At 40.8% G+C, this 21939-nt stretch overlaps 1 protein-coding gene across 25 annotated transcripts in view; it reads right to left on the bottom strand.

Moving 5' to 3' along the window:
- The window catches only part of LOC308632540 (uncharacterized protein), a 49463-nt gene that overhangs the window by 24351 nt on the left and 3173 nt on the right, over window positions 1-21939 (bottom strand). For 7 of the 25 annotated variants that reach the window (XR_014018558.1, XR_014018559.1, XR_014018560.1 and 4 more), the window contains exons 2-6: window positions 20056-20114; window positions 11776-11845; window positions 10961-11019; window positions 8702-8781; window positions 6045-6164 (exon numbers count right to left, since the gene is read on the bottom strand). Coding sequence is in view for 3 of the 25 variants with exons in the window: in XM_081264699.1 (XP_081120825.1) it covers window positions 8712-8781; window positions 10961-11019; window positions 11776-11845; window positions 20056-20114 (258 nt within the window). In the remaining 22 variants the exon portion in view is untranslated. Of the gene's footprint in view, window positions 1-6044; window positions 6235-8701; window positions 8810-10960; window positions 11020-11775; window positions 11846-20055; window positions 20115-21939 lie in introns of all 25 variants that reach the window. The other 18 variants (XR_014018568.1, XR_014018572.1, XR_014018578.1 and 15 more) reach the window with 13 other exon arrangements.

The following is a 21939-nucleotide window of genomic DNA, read 5'->3' as shown; positions in this document are numbered from 1 at the left end:
TTTAAGAGGTTCTTAGGAACCTATAGTGGTGGAGACATGATGGGTGTGGGGACCCGCCTTTGTGGTGGCCAACTGGCTGTTATACTTTGGTTTCAGTTTTAAGCATGGAAGGGGACTTTCCCTACTAGAGCAGGAAGAAGAGCTTAGAACTGGTACAGCCCTGAGCAAGGAACAAATTTAACCCCAAATAGCTACAGTGGTGAGCAACACAGGTGGAGACACTGGAGTGTTTCAGCTATCAGCAGAGAGAACCAACCAGGTAACTGTCACATTCTGAGACACAGGACCTATCCTGGAACAAAATCTAGTCTGTGAAAGATCAAAGCTTTAATGGGGGAATAGCAAGGGAATGAGAGTTTATGATAGGTTAAGCATCTCTCAATAACAACAAAATTTCATGCCAAAGATGCTCAGCCAGGCAGAGGCATACACCTGTAATCCCAGCAACGTGCCAAAAGGACCACAAGTTGTAGTTCTGCCTGGGAAAATTAGGGAGACCCTGTCTCAGAGTTTTATAAAAAGGAACTGAAGGTACATCTCAGAGCTAAATCTCTAGTACCACCTAAAAAAAAGTTATTTCCTACATGTGCAAGGAAACAGTTTTAAAAGACAAAATAGTGGTACACTTTTATTAGTTATTGCCAAATTGCCCTTCATAAAGTTTATGCCATCATGAACATTAAACCCTCCCATTTACAATGTAGTAGGGTGCTCCTGGTGTGAAGAAAGAGTATTTCAACCCCTGTGTGCTGGCTGGGAAACTGCTTTTCAGACGCTTCTAGGGAATAGAGCAGTGCTGAGTACATAGCTGAGCAAGCTTCTAGTGCAAAGGGGAATTCTTTCCTGCCAAAGCTTTACCTCTACATCTTTGTTTTTTGTTTGTTTGGTACCAGGGATTGAACCCAGGGGTGCTTTACCACTGAGCAATATCCCCAGTCCTTTTTATTTTGATACAGGGTCTCAAACTTTTTTTTTTTTAATAGAGACAGAGAGAGAGAGAATTTTTAATATTTATTTTTTAGTTTTCGGTGGACACAACATCTTTGTTTGTATGTGGTGCTGAGGATCGAACCCGGGCCGCACGCATGCCAGGTGAGCGCGCTACTGCTTGAGCCACATCGCCAGCCCAGGGTCTCAAACTTCTGAGACTGGGCTTGAACTTGCTATCCTCCTGCCTCAGCCTCCTGAATCAACAGGATTACAAGTATGTGCCACCATGCTGGACTCCTATATCTTTGCTACTTGAAGTCATCAAATTTTCAGTGAGTCTGTGAGCTTCTAGAGAACTAACACTGGGCCTTTATGTGTGTTAGATGAGGTAACTAATTAATAAATTAGGCTTCTAGGTTTTATTAAGAAAAATAATTGAAAACTATTAAGGATTAAAGCTATAATTAAGAGATTTATTGACTCTACAACCTTCCCATATTTGGGATTTTTCCCCCTCACCTGCATTTCCCCAGAGATTAGTTATTAAATAGCTAAAAGAGCTGGGAGCAGTGACACATGCATATAATTCCAGCTTCTCAGGAGATTGAGACAGGAGGGTTCGAGTTCAAGGCCAGCGTGGAAAACTTAGCAAAACCCCTGTCTCAAAATTTATAAAAAGGGCGGGAGAAGTAGAACAGAAGTTGAACACTAGAGGGTTCAATCCCCAGTACTGGGTTGGGGTGGGTGGGGTGGAGGGAAACAAAAAGGGCCTGTGCCTTGAAGGCATGTCGATAGTCTTGACTCAGCCAGCAGGACATGATTAGTCCTTTGGTTCCACACAGAAAAAGCAAGGATATCACTTCTGTCTTAGAATCTGGAGTCATGACTCAGTGGTACCATATTTTCAGGCAATATAGAAGTATCTAAGAGAGAGCCAGGCAAGGTGGTGCAGGCCTGTAATCCCAGCATTTGGGGAGGCTGAGACAGGAGGACCAAAAGTTTGAGGCCAGCCTAGGCAATTTAGTAAGACCATCTCAAAATAAAATAAATTTGATGACTTCAAGTAGCAAAGGTATAGGAGCCCAGCATGGTGGCACATACTTGTAGTCCTGTCATTGTGCTGGCAGTATTTGAGCTCCACCTCCTGGGAGGGGAGGATTTCAGCAAGTTAGTCAATATCTGTGGTTTATCCACCCCCCAGCCCCACCCAGGCCTGCAGCAGTCCCTGATCTAGAGATCATTCAGAGGCCAACAAACAATCCTACCAGCCACATCAGAGCAACTCTCTGGACTGTTGTTGCAGGCACAGATAGATAAAAGGCTTACTCTTTTTGGCTTGATTTAAGCATAAAAGGAAAAGTCTATGGCAACTGCAGCCCCCTCACCCTCCTTGCACTGCATGGGAAGAACCTCCTGAGAATAAAGTTGAGAGATAAGAAGTGACCCTGAGTCATCAGGAGTAAAAATCAGGGCCTGACAGCATTTATATTCCTAAATATAAATGTACCACCTAAAAAAAAGTTATTTCCTACATGTGCAAGGAAACAGTTTTAAAAGACAAAATAGTGGCACACTTTTATTAGTACCACCTAAAAAAAAGTTATTTCCTATATGTGCAAGCATGCCTTAAGTTAAGTCTATTCTCTGGAATTTTCAGTTTGGTGAGCCAATAAATTCCCTTTTGGGTTATACCTGTGCATTCCAGGCTTTCAGTTATATGTATGAAAGAGCCTTGACCTATATTCTGTAGTTCTTCTGAATATAGAAAATGTATCACATGAGAAACTTTGTTCACAAAGCTGCCTGAGATATGGGTAGAGATGAGAGACCTCTTTTTGAAAGATCCCTAGATAAGTGGACAAACCAAAGACACTAATTAGTGGAAGTTCAGAAGGAGGCAATCTGCACAACACTGAAAATCACAAGACTGTAAACACATGGAAGAGAATTGGGAATTGGTTAGTAAAAGCCTGTAGGTATTTGGGGGTTGTCAGCTCAGACCAAGAGTGGAGATGAGGATGCTGATGCCAGTGAACCAGAAACAGTGATTATTGTTTTGTGTCACTACATGGTAGCTGAAGGAAATAGTCTTTTTTCTCATATCTGTTCTTCTTATCTGTCACCTAGTTTAATGGCACTACCACCTCCAGTGATAAATGTAAGCTCCTAAAACCCTGGGAATCTCAGGAATGAGGAAAGTGTCTTTCGCATGCAAATGAGATGACTGGTGGTTGGGGGTTCTTCATAGTTTCAGGATGGGGCTAGCCACAAGCAAGAGCCAGCCTTGATGAAGACTTGGAACTTTCTGCCCTATCTCCCAGCTTCCAAAAGGGGAAAAAGGCTAAAGGTTGAATTAATCATCAATAGCCAGTACTTTGATCAATCATGTCTACATAATGAAACCTCCATTAAAACCCATATATAATATCAGGGGTGCAGAGGTACCTGCCTATAATCCCAGCAATTCAGGAGGCTAACACAGGAGGATTGCAAGTTTGAGGGCAGCCTTCACAACTTGGTGAGACCCTGTCTCAAAAGAAAAAATAAAAAGGGCTGGGGATGTAGTACAGCAGTAGAGCACCCCAGTAGAGGGTCTGGGGGAACTATATGATAAGGTTCAAAAGAGCTATTTGGTTGGTGAACACACTGAAGTGCTAAGGTGCTGTGCCTTGAAATGACAGAGAAGCCCTGAATGCCTAATACCTTGCCTTATGCATCTCTTCCACCTGGCTATTCCTGCGTTATATCCTTATACATTTAAACTCATAAGTATGACTAAAATGTTTCCCTGAGTCTTATAAGCCATTCCAGCACATTTTTGAATGTGAAGAAGGATGGTCAAGGGATCCCAGGGATTTATATAGCTGGTTGGTCAGAAATATAGATGTCAACATGAGACTGGTTACCAGTGTCTGAAATGAAGGCTGTCTTGTGGGAATGAGCTTTTTAACTGGTGGGATCTGACTCTAACTCTAGGTAGAAAGTATCAGAATTAAACTGAATTATTGGATACTCAGTTGGTGTCTGAAAACTGGGCAATTAGTCTGCAAATCCTATACACTCAGCATCCAAAGAATTATGAGTAAATGTCCCCTGCACCCAAACCAGAAAACCTGGGATCATTTTAGACACACCCTGTCACCAGTCCTGCCCAATCTCTTGCCAAGCAATTCTAATTCAACCCCAAAAATCTCTCTCAAATTTTCATCTATTCTTTACTCATCCAGTCACAGTTATTTGCTACTTATCTTCTTGGTGTCAGACTTTCTCTGCTAGGTGAAAGAGCTGAGCATGGGCACATGGCCTGTAATCTCAGTGACTCAGGAGACTGAGGCAGAAGGACTGCAAGTTCAAAGTCAGCCTCAACAACTTAGAGAAGCCCCTAAACAACTTAGATCCTCTTTCAAAATAAAAAATAAAAAGGGATAGGGAGTTGGGGAACAATTCTCAATACAAAACAAACAAACAACAATAACAACAAAAAGATTAGTGAAATCTGGCCCCTGCCCAGTGAAAAATCATATTATAATGGTAAAGAAACCAAAACACAATCCTAGAGCCATGAAATTGATTCAGAGACAGGGACAGGCACAAAGCATTCTGGAGCCCAGAATACCGGTTCTTTACTCAGCTTGAGAATGACAGGGGACATCTGAGAGGTCAGTGAGTTTTTCTAGGTGAGGGTCACACCTAATTTGTTTTGTGGCATTGGGGATTGAACCTTAGGCATCCCACAAGCCAGGCAAGACTGAGCTACCTCCCCAGGTAGTTTTTTAAAATATTTTTTTCATTGTAGATGGACACAACATCTTTATTTATCTATTTATTTATTTATTTTTATGTGGTGCTGAGGATCGAACCCAGGGCCTCACACATGTGGGGCAAGTACTCTACCACTGAGCCACAACTCCAGCACCCCCACGTAGCTTTTTATTTTAATATTTTGTGTGCATGTGTGTGGTACTAGGAATTGAACTCAGAGGAACTTGACCATGAAGCCAGAATTAGACAGGCACTCAGTATAGATAATTTGAGTGAGTCCTGGAAGTTGGAGACTGCCCCCTGAGGGACTGAAAAGCCTCCAGAGCCCTTCCTCCACCCTTATCACCCTTACCAGCCCCTGCTCCAACTTGTTACTAAGGTAACCAGTCCCAGGAATTGTCCCTCCCTACAGGGAGTTATAAAGTTGTTAATTAATGTGTCCTGGGCTGTTCCATCTGGCCCTTCCGCCATCCATCAGCTTTTCACTTTTTGTCCATCCCACTGAGCATCTCCTGGGCCTAGTCACCTATGCAGGAAGGAGAGAGCAGGAGAACAAAGGAAGCCTAGGACATATAAAAAGGCAAAACACCCTGGCTTCTTGGATACTAGGATACCAGCTATGGCCCCCTTCTCCCTCCTGGGAAAAGTCTGTTATCCCTTTTTACAATAAATTCTGCTTTATATGCTTGCCTCTGCGTGCTTCTTTAATGTTATACTTCAAAATGTGAGGAAGCAGAACTCATCACTGGTAATCAGCGATATTGCCACTAAGCTACATACCCAATCCTTTTTAGCTTTTGAGACACCATCTAAATTGCCCAGGTTGGCCTCAAACTTGCAATTCTCCTGCCTCAGCCTCCAAGTAGCTGGAATTACTATGGTGCGCCTTCATGCCCGGCTCACATATTAGTTTTAAAACTCAAAGAAAGAAGGAGAACTGACCATGCCAAGAGGAGGGGAGAGGACACAGGAAGCAGAAGGTGCAGCTTTGGACACGGCCCAGAATGAAGAAAGCAAAGTCTTGACTCCACCATAAGGGAGCAGAAGGCCTAAACTTCTCACCTGGACAAGAAATCATTAACTGCTTTCCTCACACATTCTCCTCCCCTACCACCAGAAAAATCTCTCTAGCACTCAAATGTGACTTCCTTTCTCCCTTTCCAGAAACTCCGCTGGTTTACCTTCCTGATCTGTAACTGCTAGCCTTGTCTTTGTTCATCCCTTACTTCTGCCTGCTTGAATTTCCTGCCCTGCCTTGGGCAAAATGGCAGGCTCCTACTCAGGCTTCAGAGTGACTTAGATGTGACTCAAATGTGACTTATTCTACCAAGACCCCTCCCACTGGCACTCACCTTCATGTGTATGGTGTGTATTTAACTATGTATAGTCTTCTTGCTATGGCTGTGAAAGTGCATGAGTCCTCTTCCTGCTTCAGGACCTGGCCTGGAGAGGGTTCTTGGCAAAGGAGAAATCTGGTAGGAGCAAATGCAGTTAATGACCAGGAAGCTGGAAGCTGCTGCACATTCCTGAGACCCTGCAGATCTAGAAAGATGCTTGATATGATAGCATTGCTGAGGCTGTCCCCAGGATCCCCAGAATCTGCCTCCAGATTCAGCTCCTGGTTCCCAGCTAAGGCATTGATCTGACTTTTCAATTAAATATCCCTTATTATGACCATGAATCTGTCTAAACCCCCATTTACAACTGGGCATGGTGGTGCATGCCTGTAATCCCAGTGGCTCAAGAGGCTGAGGCAGGAAGATTGCAAGTTCAAGGTCAGCATCAGTAATTTATCAAAACTAAGCAAATTAGCAAGACCCTGTTGGGGATGTGGCTCAGTGGTAAAGCGCCCCTGGGTCCCATTTCTGCCACCAAAAGATACAAAATAAATAAATAAACTCCCATTTAAAGCCATAAGTAGCTGAGGTTATAGTCACTTTGTTAATGATGATTGGGAGTTATTTTAATTGTTGAAGTTCTTAGATTTTATGTAAAAACCAAGCTTATATACATAATGATTAAGGCTAAGAAAACTTTTTTTTTTTTTTTTTAACTTTTAAAACAAATCCCAAGCTGGGCATGGTGGCCCACACCTGTAATCCCAGCAGCTCAGGAGGCTGAGGTAGGAGGATCATAAGTTCAAAGCCAGCCACAGCAAAAACTAGGCACTAAGCAACTCGGTGAGACCCTATCTCTAAATAAATAAAATATAAAATAGAGTAGGGGATGTGGCTCAATGGTTGAGTGCCCCTGAGTTCAATCCCTCGTACCAAGACCAAACCAAACCAAACAAAAAAACACAAAAATCAAATCCTAGTTGCATTTTATTTAATTATATCAAAGGCAAGGCTCTCTCACAATATAAGATTCAATAATAAGGTAAGGATGGGCTGGGATTGTGGCTCAGTGGTAGAGCGCTTGCCTAGCATATGCGAAGCCCTGGATTCAATCCTCAGCACCACATAAAAATAAACAAAATAAAGATATTGTGTATAACTAAAAAATTAAAAAAAAATAATAAGGTAAGGAAAAGTGTCTACCCGCCCTAATGTGGTCTGGCTACTGTTAAAAGTTGAGCATGTGTCTTTTCAGGCTCTTTCTGACCCATACAAATACAGGTATGTGGCTGGGCATAGTAGCACATGTCTATAGTACCAGCTACTCACAGGCTAAGGCAGGAAGATCTCAAGTTCAAGGCCAACCTGTGCAACTTAGCAAAGTCCTGTCTTAAATAAAATTTAAAAAGGGCTGGGGATTTATCTCAGATACAAAGTGTCCCTGGATCCAGTTCCCAGTACTACAAACAAAGTGTGTATGTAGAATTTTGACCAAATATATATATATATATATATAAATAAAATACATATATATATGTATTAAATATATGTTAAATGTGTATATATATATATATATATATATATATATATATATGTATGTGTATGTATTTATTTACTTATTTTCCTTTTGTGTTAGTAAATCCAGGGGCATGCTACCACTGAACAATATCCCTAGCTCTTTGTTTTTATTGTTTATTTATTTATTTTGGGGGAAGGAGTTATTGGGTATTTAATGAAGGGGTACTTCACCATGGTGCCACATCCCCAGCCCTTTTTTTATTTTGAGACAGGTTCTCTCTCTTGCTAAATTGCTTAGGGCCTCGCTAAGTTGCTGAGGCTGGTCTTGAACTTGTGATCCTCCTGCAGAAGCCTCCCAAACCAAGCCACCAGGATTACAGGACTGCAACACCACACTCTGCATCTTTTTGTTTTTATTTTGAGACAGATTCTCACTAAGTTGCCTGGGCTGGCCTCTATCTTGCAAATCTCCTGCCTTGGTCTCCTGAGTCACAAGGATTACAAAGGATGCACCATCATGCCCAGCTTATATAGTTTCTCTTTTAAAAAAAATAAAAACTTGATGGACACTTTGTCAGTATATATAATTCTATTTGATTTTTTTAAATAGTCATAGAGTGAAAGTTCATTACATTGGGTCCAGCAATTTATGGCCTACAGGCCTAATATGGTCTACCTCCTAAATAAAATTTTACAGAAACATAGCTATGATGCTTATTCATTTATATATTGTTTCTGTTTTAATACTACAACAGGAAAATTGAGACGCTGCATCACAGATTCCGTAGCTCACACCTGACCCTTACAGAGAAAGTGTGTTGACCCCTGCAACATATAATTTTATCATACTTTATATAACCAGTTCCATGAGTTAAGTTGTTTCCATTGGTTCAGCATTATAAATAACCCCAAAATTAACACCTTTAACATTATACTAGCTGATGATCATCATGGGTAACAATGAGTGTGAACATTACTGACTATGAACCCAATGTGTTTATACAAAAAGATTTTCTTTAGAAAAGGCCTTTCAAGTTAACAGATAGTGTGGCTCAAGGGGGAACTGAGGAAATACGAGCAACTGTCAAAGTCATTAGGGCAAAGGGCTATACAGAAAGATCATATTTTCATAATAAAAGAACCAGAACACTTACCAAAGGGTATTCAAGCATACTGCAGGGATGTTTCAGGGATACAGGACAATAAAAAATGGATACTAGCCATCAGCAACCTACTATGAATGATCAGGAACATAAAGGAGCCCAAAAGAGAAGAAAAGGAAATTAGTAATTACCAAGCACATGCCAGATTTACAAGTTTGATTTTCTATAAGGAGGTATGGCATTCCAAATGCTCAATAATTGTTATGGCACACATATTAACCAAATCAAAAAAGATGCAGCCAGGTACAATGATGCATGCCTGCATTCCCAGAAGCTCAGGAGACTGAGGCAGGAGGATTATGAGTTCAAAACCAGCCTCAGAAACTCAGTGAGGCCCTAAGCAACTCAGTGAAACCCTGTCTCTAAAATAAAATACAAAAATAGGGCTGGGGATGTGGCTTAGTGACTAAGTGCCCCTAAGGTTCAATCCCCTGTACCAAAAAACAAAACAAAAAACAAATAAACCTTCAATATTAGTTATCACTAAATAGTGTGAGCTGCTAAATACCACACTGCCCATATTTAATACTCAGTTCAATCCCCACAGTAATATGCAACTTGATAGCCACAAGAAATAACTTTGAGGAACAATATTAACCCATAGAGCATTCCTTCCTCAAGTAAGTCTCAGCATTTGCCCCCTCAACTTTAACCACCAATGGTATCTGAAAAATAATGATCAGAATTCATGTACAGTTTCAAACCATACTGGGAAATATGAAAATGTATATGAAGAGCTGAAGTTATATATTGCTATATATTTCAGTCAGCTTTTCCACCGCTGTGGCTCAAACACCTAAGAACAACAATTTTAGAGGAGGAAAAGTATATTTGGGGCTCATGGTTTGAAAGGTCTCAGTCCATAAATGGCTAACTCCATTGCTCTGGGCCTGAGGGTACCTGAACAGCATGGCAGAGGTAGACGGTGGTCTCTATCTTGGAAATCTCCTGCCTTGGTCTCCTGAGTCATAAGGATTACAAGGCATGCACCATCATGCCCAGTTTATATAGTTTCTCCTTTAAAAAAATAAAAACTTGATGGACATTCTTTTTTTTAAAGAGAGAGTGAGAGAGAGGGAGGGAGAGAGGGAGGGAGGGAGGAGGAGGGGAGGAGGGAGGGAGGGAGGGAGAGAGAGGGAGAGAGGGAGAGAGGGAGAGAGGGAGAGAGGGAGAGAGGGAGAGAGAGAGAGAGAGAGAGAGAGAGAGAGAGAGAGAGAATTTTTAATATTTTTTAGTTTTCGGCGGATACAACATCTTTGTTTGTATGTGGTGCTGAGGATCGTAGCGGGCCGCATGCACGCCAGGCGAGCGTGCTACCACTTGAGCCACATCCCCAGCCCTTGATGGACATTTTTGTCAGTACATATAATTCTATTTGACACGGCAAGTGTTTATAGAAACATTATTCACAATTGCCACAAGGTAAAATAACATAAATATCCATCATCTGATGGGTAGATGAACAAAGTACACGTTCTTAAATAAAATATTATGCACCCATATAAAGGAATGAGAAGTACCAGTACATGCTACAAAACAAATTAAACTTAGAGACATTAAGTGAGACAACAGATACAAAAAGTCACATGTTGTATGATTTCATTTGTATGACGTATTCAGAATAGGCAATCCATAGAGACTGAAAATAGATTAGTTGGTGGCCAGAGGCTAGGAAAGGGGAAACTGGAAAATGACTGCCAAAGAATACAGGATGATGGAAATGTTCTAGAATTAGATTATGGGGATGGTTGTATAACTTTACAAATATACTAAAAACCTTTAGTAGAAGGACTTTTGGGTAGGAGAAGCTGCTATTTATACGTCTGGACCGGTAGTCCCTGGTGTTTGCCATCTGAGTTCTGAAGAGCTGGTCTCAGCATTAGGATGGTGGGCAGTAGTAGTGGGGGAGGAGAGTGGAGAGGGGACAGGGCACTGGGTTTAAAAGAATCAATTCAAAGAACATTCAGAACATTTTATAAACAATCACCCAGAACCAGCAATAAGAGAACAAAGTGAAGTTAAAAAAGCAGGAACCAGTCGTGAACTAGGATTAGTAAAGAAATCAGGGTGGACTCTCAAAAAGAGATGACAGTGTTTAGTGTTCCATGAAGATGGTGCTACAGTGACTGATCCCAAGGAAACAAGGCAGATTTAATTGAGGTCCACATCAAGAGTGCTTGGGCATGCAAATGAAACCAGACTGGGGCTGAGATATGTGAGGTGAGAAATAGATCTGGACAGAGTACATACTGATGACAGCTTTGATTTCCAAGCCTGGCAGTTTCCTGGGTTCTGATGGAGAACAGTACCTAGGAGGAACAAAGGCAGGATGTAGTGGTCTGGAATAGTACTCAAGAGTTAGAGATCCAGTGCATAGGGCAAACAATGAAGAGAGCAAAACGTAGCAGGACCCAGGTGTGGATCATGGACAAGAAATCATCATTTTTAAAAAATTAGTTACTATTAGCAAACATTCTACCATTTAATTATACCCCAGGCCACAGGCAAAGGTTTCTGAGAAAACATGTAAGCCCATTGGCAGTACCAGCACTGTTGGCCCCTGGGGCCAGAATATAAAGCAGCGGTAAGCAGAAAAGCAACACAGGACTCAGGGATCAGTCCAGGGCTAACAAAGTAGAGTCTGTTCCCTAAGTGCTTGCTGGAACTCAGGTGAATCTCTGAATCGTATAATACATGCTTAAGAGACAGCAGGACAGTATGGGAGAAAGCTTAAGGTGAGCCTAGCAGGCTTTTTCAAAAGTGTCACACTGTAGAAGCTGAGCAGAAACCAAATATTAGCAGGTAGGACAAGGACTAGAGCTGTCCAGCTGGAGTTATTGTATTAAGAACAGAGAGGGGAGACACCCTGGAGAAACTCCACAGATCTACTGAGGCAGGTCTAAGTGTGACTTTGAGGCTGGGGTGGTAGTTCAACAGTAGATTACCTGACCAGCCTACATAAGGACCTGGGTTCAATTCCCAGCACTGCAAAAACAAACAAGCAAACAAAAACACCAGGTGAGGTTACTGATATAAGAACCACCACCCAAGTTGAGACTGCTTACCTGGTTCCCTGCCTCTAGAACTGGCTCAAGAGTTAGGGTCACAGGAAGTTGCAATGGGCCCCAGGTATTGCTGTGGGCAGAAGCAGATCTAAGGATAACTCTAATAAAGACTTTATCTTCCCAGATTTCCCACTCTTAAGTGACGTTTATTTTTTTACTGTTACTTACCAACCACAACAGTTGATTTAGGTCAAAGTACAATTATCTGTTAATTAGTCATGTGCATATTAGAAAGAAAATGATAGGTTGTCTTTTTCTTTTTTTTTTTTTAAACATTACAAAGCTCTTGATATATCATATTTCTTTTTTTTTTTAAGAGAGAGTGAGAGAGGAGGGAGAGAGAGAGAGAGAGAGAATTTTTAATATTTATTTTTTAGTTCTCGGCGGACACAACATCTTTGTTGGTATGTGGTGCTGGGGATCGAACCCGGGCCGCATGCATGCCAGGTGAGCGCGCTACCGCTTGAGCCACATCCCCAGCCCCAGGTTGTCTTTTTCTGTTGTTAAAAAAAAAAAAAAATCAAAGATGCTTTTTGAGCCCTCCAGCAGTGAGGCATTTTCATATAAGCGGCTCTTCATTCTTTCCTTTTTTTGGTGTTAGGGATTGAACCCAGGGCCACATGCATGCTATGCAAGGACTTTACCACTCAGCTACACCTTCAGATGTTAGTTTTATTTGTACTTTCAAGCCCCTGAGATTTTGAGGTGATTATTACAGCAGTGTAATTTATCTTAACCTGACATATAAAAGAAAAGAGCTGAAGATCAGGATAGGGTTTATAGAAAAGCTCAGAATGATGAAGACACTCAAACAGTAGAGACTACAGAAAAGGAAATTCCAGTGAGGGGTTGGGGGTACAGAGTTGCAGAGCTGTACAAGCCTAGCCCTGTGGCCTGTTGTAGCTGGTGTACAGGACACAGAGAAGAGAGGGAATGGAAAGAGACAAAACAGATGAAGACAGGTGCCAGATTGTGACAAATTTTAAAAACCTCATATGAAGGTTACAGGAAATGAGGAGCCAACAAAGTTTCTGTAGAGGGATTTATATATTTTTTTAACTTATTTTTGGTACTAGGAATTGAACCCAGAGGAGTTTTACCACTGAGTCACATCCCTAGTCCTTTTTATATTTTGAGACAGGATCTCATTAAGTTGCTTGGTAAGTTGCTGAGGCTGGTAGTGAACTTGTGATCCTCCTGTCTCAGCCTCCTGAGCCACTGGGAATACAGGCATACACTACTACCACAATTGGCTATTTTTTATATTTAAAAAAAACAATTGAAGCCAGGCACAGTAGTACACACCTGAAATCCCAGTGGCTGGGGAGGCTGAGGCAGGAGGGATGGCAAGTTCAAAGTCAGCCTCAGCAACGTAGTGAGGCCCTAAGCAACTTAACAAGACTCTATCTCAAAATAAAATATAAAAAGGATTGGGGATATGGCTCAGTGCTAAGTGCCCCTGGGTTCAATCCCTAGTATTTAAAAAATAAACAAAAAACAAAACAACACAACATAAACAAAACAACAATAAAACAGAAACCAAAAAAACGAGTGCAGAATAGAGGAACAACAGAATGAGAGAAAGATCAGAAGCTTAGGTATCAGTTAAGAGGCAAGAACAAGTTGAGAATATAGTGATAAAGGCTAAAATCAAAGATTGATAAACTTTTTCTGTAGAGTATGAAAGATTCTATAATTCCTTCATTTTTTTTTCCTTTTAGTACTGGGGATTGAACCTAGAGGCACTCTGCCACTGAGCTATATCCCAAGAGCTCCCCTGCCAACTTTTTTTTTTTTTTTTTTAATTTTGAGAGACAGGGTCTTGCTAAATTGCTCAGGCTGGCCTGGAACTTGTAACCCTCCTGCTCCAGCCTTCTGAGTAGTTGGAATTACAGGCATGCACCACCACATCTGGCAAGACACACCTAATGACTTCACCTTCTGGATTCTATATAGTTCACACTTATACCTCTGGAATAAGTCATTACCACCTTCTTAACCATTATATTATAGGGCTCTTTTCCAGGCTATATTTTAACTCTTCACTAGTTTGGGGGAGACTTTGACTGACACACTTAGAATAGACACTTGGTGCAGGCAGATTTGTTTGTGCATCCATTCCTTGTGTATTCTATCCCTTCACTTTCAAATGACTCCCATTTTCTGACCTTCCTTAGAGCTACAACTCCACTAAGTCCTATTTTTCCCAGGATCTTACTATGTGGATGTATGAGGTTTTTTACTGGCATATGATTTTTAGTCACTGTTGAAGCAGGAAATGCCTTCATGAAGAATTCATCAGTTTCCAGAGTCAAAACATGTGACAGGGCAAACTGTGGATCAGGACTGCTGGGCTCCAATTTTGGACACATGAATTTCACAAATAAGCAAAGTCTACTATGAGAGCTAAGTGCAGGATTGTGCTAGAAGTAAGCAAATGATGAGAATCAAGCACAAGAGCAGCCCAGTTGGGGAAGAGAATGGTTTATTGGCAGTAATGGAGTAGTGTAAAAGGAATCAGGAACACTTAGTGGGGTGGTTCTCCAACTATTCCATTATCAGGATCCCCACCTGGATGTTCTTTCAAATGCAGGTGGTTGGCCCCATCCTCAGCCATTCGGATCCAGTTGATTTAGGAGTGTTCAAGAACTTTGAATATCTAACATGTGACCACCCCCACCCTCCCTGAGGATGACTGCACTGGAAGTGGCCCTAACTCACACCTTCCCCATGAAATGGTTCAGAGGCAGGTGTCTACAGTTTTCTTTTTTTTGCAGTGCAGGGATTGAACCCAAGGTTTCCCTCATGCTATTACTGAGCTACACTGTAGCCCTTTTCCTCTGAAGACAGGGTCTTGCCAAAATGTCAAGGCTAGCCTCGTGAACCTGCCATTTTCCTGCCTCAGCCTCCTGAGTAGCTGGCATACAAGTGTAATGTATTTGTAATGTATCAGTCTTTACTTATTTGCTTTGTTAAGAAACAAAAAATAGCCCCATACTACATGTACATAATTTAGAAAAGGATAAATACATATTTCAAATCCTTTTTTCATTAAAAACATATCATAAGCTGGTTGTTGTGGCATGCTTATAATTCTGGTGACCCAGGTAACAGAGGGAAGAGGATCACAAGTTAGGGGCCAGTCTGGCCAGTTTAGCACAAGTTAAGGGCCAGTCTGGCCAATTTAGCCAGACACTGTCTCAAAGTAAAAAGTAAAAAAGAGTTGGGGATGTAGCTCAGTGGTAGAACATCCTTGGATTCAATCCCCACCCCCCAAAAAAATTAAATTTAAAAAAACCAAATAAATAAAATAAAATCACAAATTAAATGGGCAAAAGTCCAAGGCTCTTGAAACCATGAAATCCTATTTTGGAATGCTTATAACAACTCATATTCTCTGTGATAACCTCATTTATCATTGACTATTGTTAAAAATATTTTTCTACCAATTTGAGAGGCAAAATATCCCCTTTTAATTCATATTGATTTGATTCCTAGTGATAAAAGTGTTCTTTCACACACTAATTTCAGTTCATCTTTTGGAAGTCCTCTTTAGCCATTCTGTCTATAGGCTTTTCTGGACTTTGTGTATACTGTAACATGGCTTCTAACCCTATTCCTCCATTGACAGATAATTTCTGGGGCCATACTACACACATCATGCGATGTCTCTGTTGTGACAACACTGCTCCTTTGACCAACATAGCCTCTTCCGTCACCTTTGTTCTTTTGCACAGACTTCTTCTCTGGGAACCCCTCCAGTATCATTACTGCTCAGGGCTTGTCCCATGGCCTAATGGCCTCTATCTCACACCCATTTCCCTCTTACCCTCTGTCTCCTCACGTGGTATTAACTGCCACCTGGAGGCTGATGATCTTGATCTTCAAATTGAAATAAAATTCTCCCCTGAATTTTACTGGATGAAACAGGCTTCTTAAACTCTGAATCTAAAATCAAAACCTAGAACTGAGCTAATAATAGCTCAGGGGTAAGATGCATGTTCAAGGGCCTGGGTTCAATCTCCAACACCTAAATAAATTAACACTGAACCCTTCATCTCTCCCAACCTCAACCTCTTCTCCTCTTATACACTTGAGCTCAGTTAATAGAACATCATGCACTGGGTTTCCAGACCCACCCTGGGAGTAACCCTAGATTCCCTATTTCCCTCATCCCCATATTTACGTAGTTACCAAATCCTGATAATTTCATTTTCAGGGTATTTCATGGCTCTTGTTCAGGTTGTTCTCATCTCTCCTGTACATTCCCTCTCCATCCCCCTACTTCCTTTAAATGTTCATTTGTTCACTAAATATTTACCGAGTTCCTGTGAAGAAGACAGAAAAGAATTCTGCCTTAAGGAGTCTACACTGCAGTAGAGTGATCTAGAGAATACATAAAGTAAGCGAATGCAAAGGACCTGTGGCAGGAAACAAAGGAGACCCTACTGCAGCCAGGGCAAACCACCTAACACTGATTATGTGGTGGGTGGCAGAAGGTGAATTGAAGAAGTGAGCAGGGGTAGATCCTATAGGGAATTCAAACCTTAGTATGAATTTGAGTTATAACCTGGAAGAGCATTGAGGAGAGCCATCAAAGGGCTTAAAGCAGAAGAATGATAATGTTTCTCTGAACAATAGCTGTATGAAGAAAATATATCAAAATATACCAATGTTTACCTCTGGATGACTGAGTGGTAGGGTTATATGTGATTTTTATTTTTTCTTCATGCTTTTTAATATTTCCCAAGATTTCTGCAGTAAGCATGTATTACTTTTTCTTTCTTTCTCTCTCTCTCTCTCTGTCTCTCCCTCTCTCTCTTTTTCTTTCTTTCTTTTTATGGTGCTGAGTATTGAACCAAGGGCCTCACCAATGCTAGCTAGGAGATCTACCACTGAGTTACGTACTCAACCCAATGTATTAACTTTTTTGCTTTCGCAGGACTAAAAATTAAACCTAGAGCCTTGCACATGGCATGCACGTACTCTTACCACTGAACTACATCTCAGCCTTTTTTATTTTATGTGGGGCAGGTTCTCACTTAGTTGCCCAGGCTGACTTTGAACTTGTGATCCTTCTGCTTCAGCCTCCCAAGTAACTGGGATTATAGGCATGTGACACCACACCTGACCCAATGCATAACTTTTATGCTTTTAAAAATATAGTTAAAAAGATAATCTGGTTGAAATTAATATGAAGGGCCCCAGAAAGGAGTACAATTGATGGTGAGGCACTAAGATCACTAATTATGAGGAGATGTGGCAGTGGCCTGTAATGGTTTGGTGGTTGTGGGAATAGAGAAAGAGGTAGAGCTGCCAGATACCTAATGTGTAAAACTTACAGGATTTGGTGACTTATTAGCTAAAGGATGCAAGAGTGTAGGATGACCACTGGGTTTTGTAGGAAATCAAAGTATTTCTCCCCAAAATACTGAGGATTTTTGAGCTGAAGGAAGTTCAAAAACATCAAGTATCTGACTCTTTCTCTGCTTGATGTAAGGACAGATTCAGAGCAGAGTCTTTCTGCTTTCTTCCCACTTTCCCACCAAAGCCAGATATGTAAACCCTACTTCACTAGAGTCTGATGCAGATCAGCCTAGAGATGGGATCAGCAGACTATAGAATGCTGGGTGCAGATCTTCCCTCCTTCCCAGAATTCTCCTGCTTCGGAAACCTCTTGCTTCTTTGTTTTCTCATGGTGAAATTCACTGCTTTTCATTAAAATACTATTCATTTATTTACGGGAATGGGGACTGAACCCATGAGCACTTAACCACTAAGTCACATCCCCAGTCCTTTTTATTTTTTGAGACAGTGTCTCACTAAGTTGCTTAGGGCCTTGCCAATTTACTGAGACTGGCTTTGAACTTGCAATCCTCTTGCTTCAGCCTCCCGAGATGCTGGGATTATAGTTATGCACCAACATGCCTGGCTGAACCTGTCCTGGCTAAAAATTTAGACCGCTTAATAAAATTTTATTTTTCTCCTTTTCAGATTCATCTTGAATGATTAACTAGGTTGATGGAGACTCCATTTAACTCAATAGGGCACAGAGGCATCTCATAAGAGATGAGCTTGGCATCACAGAAAAGAGAGTGGCCAACAGCACCAAAGTCTCAGCCATAAGATCCACCCAGTTATAATGCTGAGGAAGAGGAGTGGCAATTCTTTCAATAAGCTCTTCTAAAAAGACAAACATCAGGGCAACAACCAGAGGAAATATAGGATTGAAGAAGTATTTTTTGGTTGAAGGAAATAAACCAGTAGAAGCCAAGTAGTTCAAAATACACTTACTTAAAGGGGTGGGTGAGAGCAAGAGCCCAAAGGTGGGATAAATTGGGATCATAAGCACAAATGAACAAAACAAGAAAAAGGACATCTCCTTTCTTCTGGGATGGAAGTAAGGATTGGGAAAGTAGAATAGATTCCTTCTGAGGCTCATAGCAGGAAGGGGAAAAGTTTCTGCTTTGGGATTTTCTTCCCTCTATGAATTAGAAGGCCCGGTAATCTTCTGGGGATATGGGAAAGCAGTTGGAGACAAGCAGTCAAGATTTATAATAATCTAAGAATAGGAGAAGGGACCAGGTGTGGTGACACACACCTGTAATTCAAGACATTGGGGAGGTTGAGGCAGGATGATCTCAAGTTTGAGACTAGCCTGGTAACTTAGAGAGACCCTGTCTCATAGTAAAATTTTTAAAAAGGGTTTAAGATGTAGTTCAGTGGTAGAGTACTTGCATAGTATTCACTGGATTCAAAGGTGGGGGGGAGGGACAAGAGAGCCTGTATGAATGCCAAACAAAACTAGTTCAATGGCTCAATGGTCCAGAGGTCCTGGGGTCCTACTATTGTTAAATCCTCTAGATTTCTAACAGCCCAATCTGTGTGTGCGTGTGCGTGTGTGTGTGTGTGTGTGTCTGTGTATCTCCCCCCACTCCTTTTGCAGTGCTAGATTATAAACGCAGGGCCTCATGTGTGCTATTCAAGCACTCTGCCATGCAGCTACACCACCAGCCTGCAATTTTTTTTAAGTACTTTATAAATTTGTGTGGCATCCTTGATCAGAGATGCTAATCCACTCTGAATTTTTCCAAGTTTTAGAGAATGGGCTGCTCAGGGAGCACTGGGAAAAAATGGAAGGCAGCTGTTTTTTTTTTTTTTTTTGGTGGTATGGTACTGGGGATTGAACCATGACCTTGTGCATGCAACACAAAAGCACTCTACCAATTGAGCTATAGGCCCAGCCCTTGCAAGGTAATGTTTAAAAACACTCTGAAGAATTCAGGATGAAAACTGTAAAGCAAATTCAAGGCCTCAATGACTTAAGACCTTATGGTGACTGAAATTGGTAGAGAACACAGAGCTGATTAGGTAACCAGATGGCATAGGCCTTTCTGAACCTTTCCAGGCCTCAGGGAGGTGGCAGAAATTGTGGTTAACGTTAGGGCATCTAGATGGAGTCCACTGAGGTCAAATCCTGGGCAAGCCAATTTAACTTCTCAGTACTTTATTTGAGGAATCAGTAAAATGAAGATACTAGTATAGCATTTATCTCAAGGCCTGCTATATGTACCAGACTATTACTTAAATGTCAGAATCATTATCGTTTCTCATTTGAACAAGAGGAATTTTAAGAGTCTCTGAGGCAGAGATTCTCAAACATTTTGGGCTCAGAATCCCTTTCAGTTTTAAAAATGACCTCCTTTTATATATAAGTTGTTAATAGACCTTTATTCATATGTGGTGCTGAGAATCAAACCCAGTGCCGCAAACATGCCAGGCAAGTGTGCCATCACTGAGCCACAGCCCCAGCCCTAAAAATGACCTCTTTTAAAAAAAATTTTTTGAAGTACTAGAAGATTCAACCCAGGGCATGTTAGGTAATTGCTCTACCACTAAGCTGTACCCCTAGCCATTTTAAATTTTTTGAGACAGGGTCTCAGGGCATGCTGGCTTGAAGTTGTGATCTTCCTGCCTCAGCCTCCCAAGTAGTTGAGATTACAGGCATGCATCACTAAGTCCAATTTACGAATATATTTTTTAAGAAAAATAACTACATTTTTTTTTTAAAAATAGAAGTGTGTTATTGTTTTTCCATTTTGCATATCTCTCGACTTTAATTAAATATAGGTGGGTCTTATCTGCTTCTGCATTCAATTGAGACATGTTCTTTGCTTGAAGTATGAAAATCCTAACACCTCACTAACCATCTGAAACCACACTTGAGAACTCTTACTTTAAGGTTTCTCCCAGTTCTAAATCATTCAGTCATTTACTCACTTGTCAACACTTCTGGATCCTAGAGACTGGTGAATTCTGTGGTTGCTGCCTGAAGGACCCTAATAGGAAAGAGAAAAACAAAAATGAACAAGCACAAATGAGGAAGTGTCAGGGTTACCTGTGAGCCTAAGGAGGCAGAGAAGGATTACTGAAGTAAAGGAAATTTGATCTTGAATTAGGACGTGAACTTCCTGTGTTGCCTATAAGCAGAAGAGCAGTTGCAACAACCCAGAGACAGGAATCAATGTACAGGCAAAGGGTGCACTAGCACAAGAAGTCAGCAGCTAGAAAAGCATGTTGGGCCGTATATAGGAAGTTATATTGCATCCTTTACCAGGAGCGTGGGTTGACAAGAGCTTGCTTTCTTTCTTTCTTCTTTTTTTTTTTTTGCATTAGTGGGGATTGAGTTTAGGGTTTAGGGCCTCATGCATGCTAGGCAAGAGCTTTCCCACTGAGTCACATCTGTGGCCCTTGTTTTTCTTTTTTAAAATCAGTTTGAGGCATAATTTACATAGAAGTAAAAAGTCATCTTTTTGGGTGTACAAGTTTTTTTTTTTTTAAAGAGAGTGAGAGAGGAGAGAGAGTGAAAGAGAGAGAGAGAGAGAATTTTTAATATTTATTTTTTTTTAGTTCTCGGCGGACACAACATCTTTGTTGGTATGTGGTGTTGAGGATCAAACCCGGGCCGCACGCATGCCAGGCGAGCGCGCTACCGCTTGAGCCACATCCCCAGCCCCAGGGTGTACAAGTTTTGACAAACATTATCCAGTTATGTAAACAATACCACCACAAGATATAAAATACTTTCTCATCATCACAAAAAAAGTTCTTTCTACCATACAGTCCTGCAGGCAATCATTGATCTGACTTCTATCTTTATAGCTTTTTACTTTGAAATAATTATACACTCACAGAAAGTTAGAGAATTCCCCCAATAGTAACATCTTATAAACTATAGAAAAACAAAAAACTGACAGTGATGCACTACTATCAGTTATACTACAGTGTTTACATGCATTTGCTCGTTTTAAAGGATACAACTGGGGAGGGGGGCAGGCAAGTGACAGGAGGTAGAGAATGAGACATGAGAATCTCAAGTTCAAAGCCAGCGTCAGAAATTTAGCAAGACCTTAAGCAACTTAGGGAGACCTGTTGCAAATTAAAAAGTAAAAGGGCTGGAGCTATGGCTTAGTATTAAAGCATCCCTGGGTTCAATCCTTGGTACCAACAAAACAAAACAAAACAAAACAAACAGTTTGGCCAGGCAAGGACACATATTAGTCACAAATGTCAACAGAGGAAGAACTCAAGAAAGAGCAGGGAGAGGAAAGGAATAATGGAAAACACTTCTAGAGTGGAACGAAAATCAGTGGGTGGACGATTTGGTATAAGGGCTTAAATTAATTCTTTAAAATTTTTTTAAAATTTATATACGATAGCAGAGTGCATTACAATTCTTATTACATATATAGAGAACAATTTTTCATATCTCTGGTTGTATACATAATATATTCACACCAATTCTTGTCTTCATACATGAACTTTGGATAGTAATGATCATCACATTCCAACATGGTTAATTAAAAAATTATTTTTAGAAACAAAAATTTCCATATGGCAGGACAAGTAGAAGATTGCTTTAAATTGAAGAATCTGACCTTTCAATTAATAAAGGGCATGGAACCCCACATAATCATATTTTTGCTTGCTTTATTCAAACAGGAAAAAAGACTTTTTGGTCACATTCTTCCTTTTCTTACTTTTGCCTGAATGAAACAATGAAATAGTTTTTTTTTTTTTTTTAAATAATGTACAATCATATAGTTCTGCATTACCTCTAAGTAAGGTTTAATTTTTGGAAACTATCATTTGGTGCCAAATAGT

The sequence above is a fragment of the Spermophilus citellus genome (genome assembly GCF_964194105.1).
Source record: "Spermophilus citellus genome assembly, chromosome: 13".
In the NCBI taxonomy this organism is placed as follows: Eukaryota; Metazoa; Chordata; class Mammalia; order Rodentia; family Sciuridae; genus Spermophilus; species Spermophilus citellus.
This window is presented reverse-complemented; position numbering and strand designations above follow the sequence as displayed.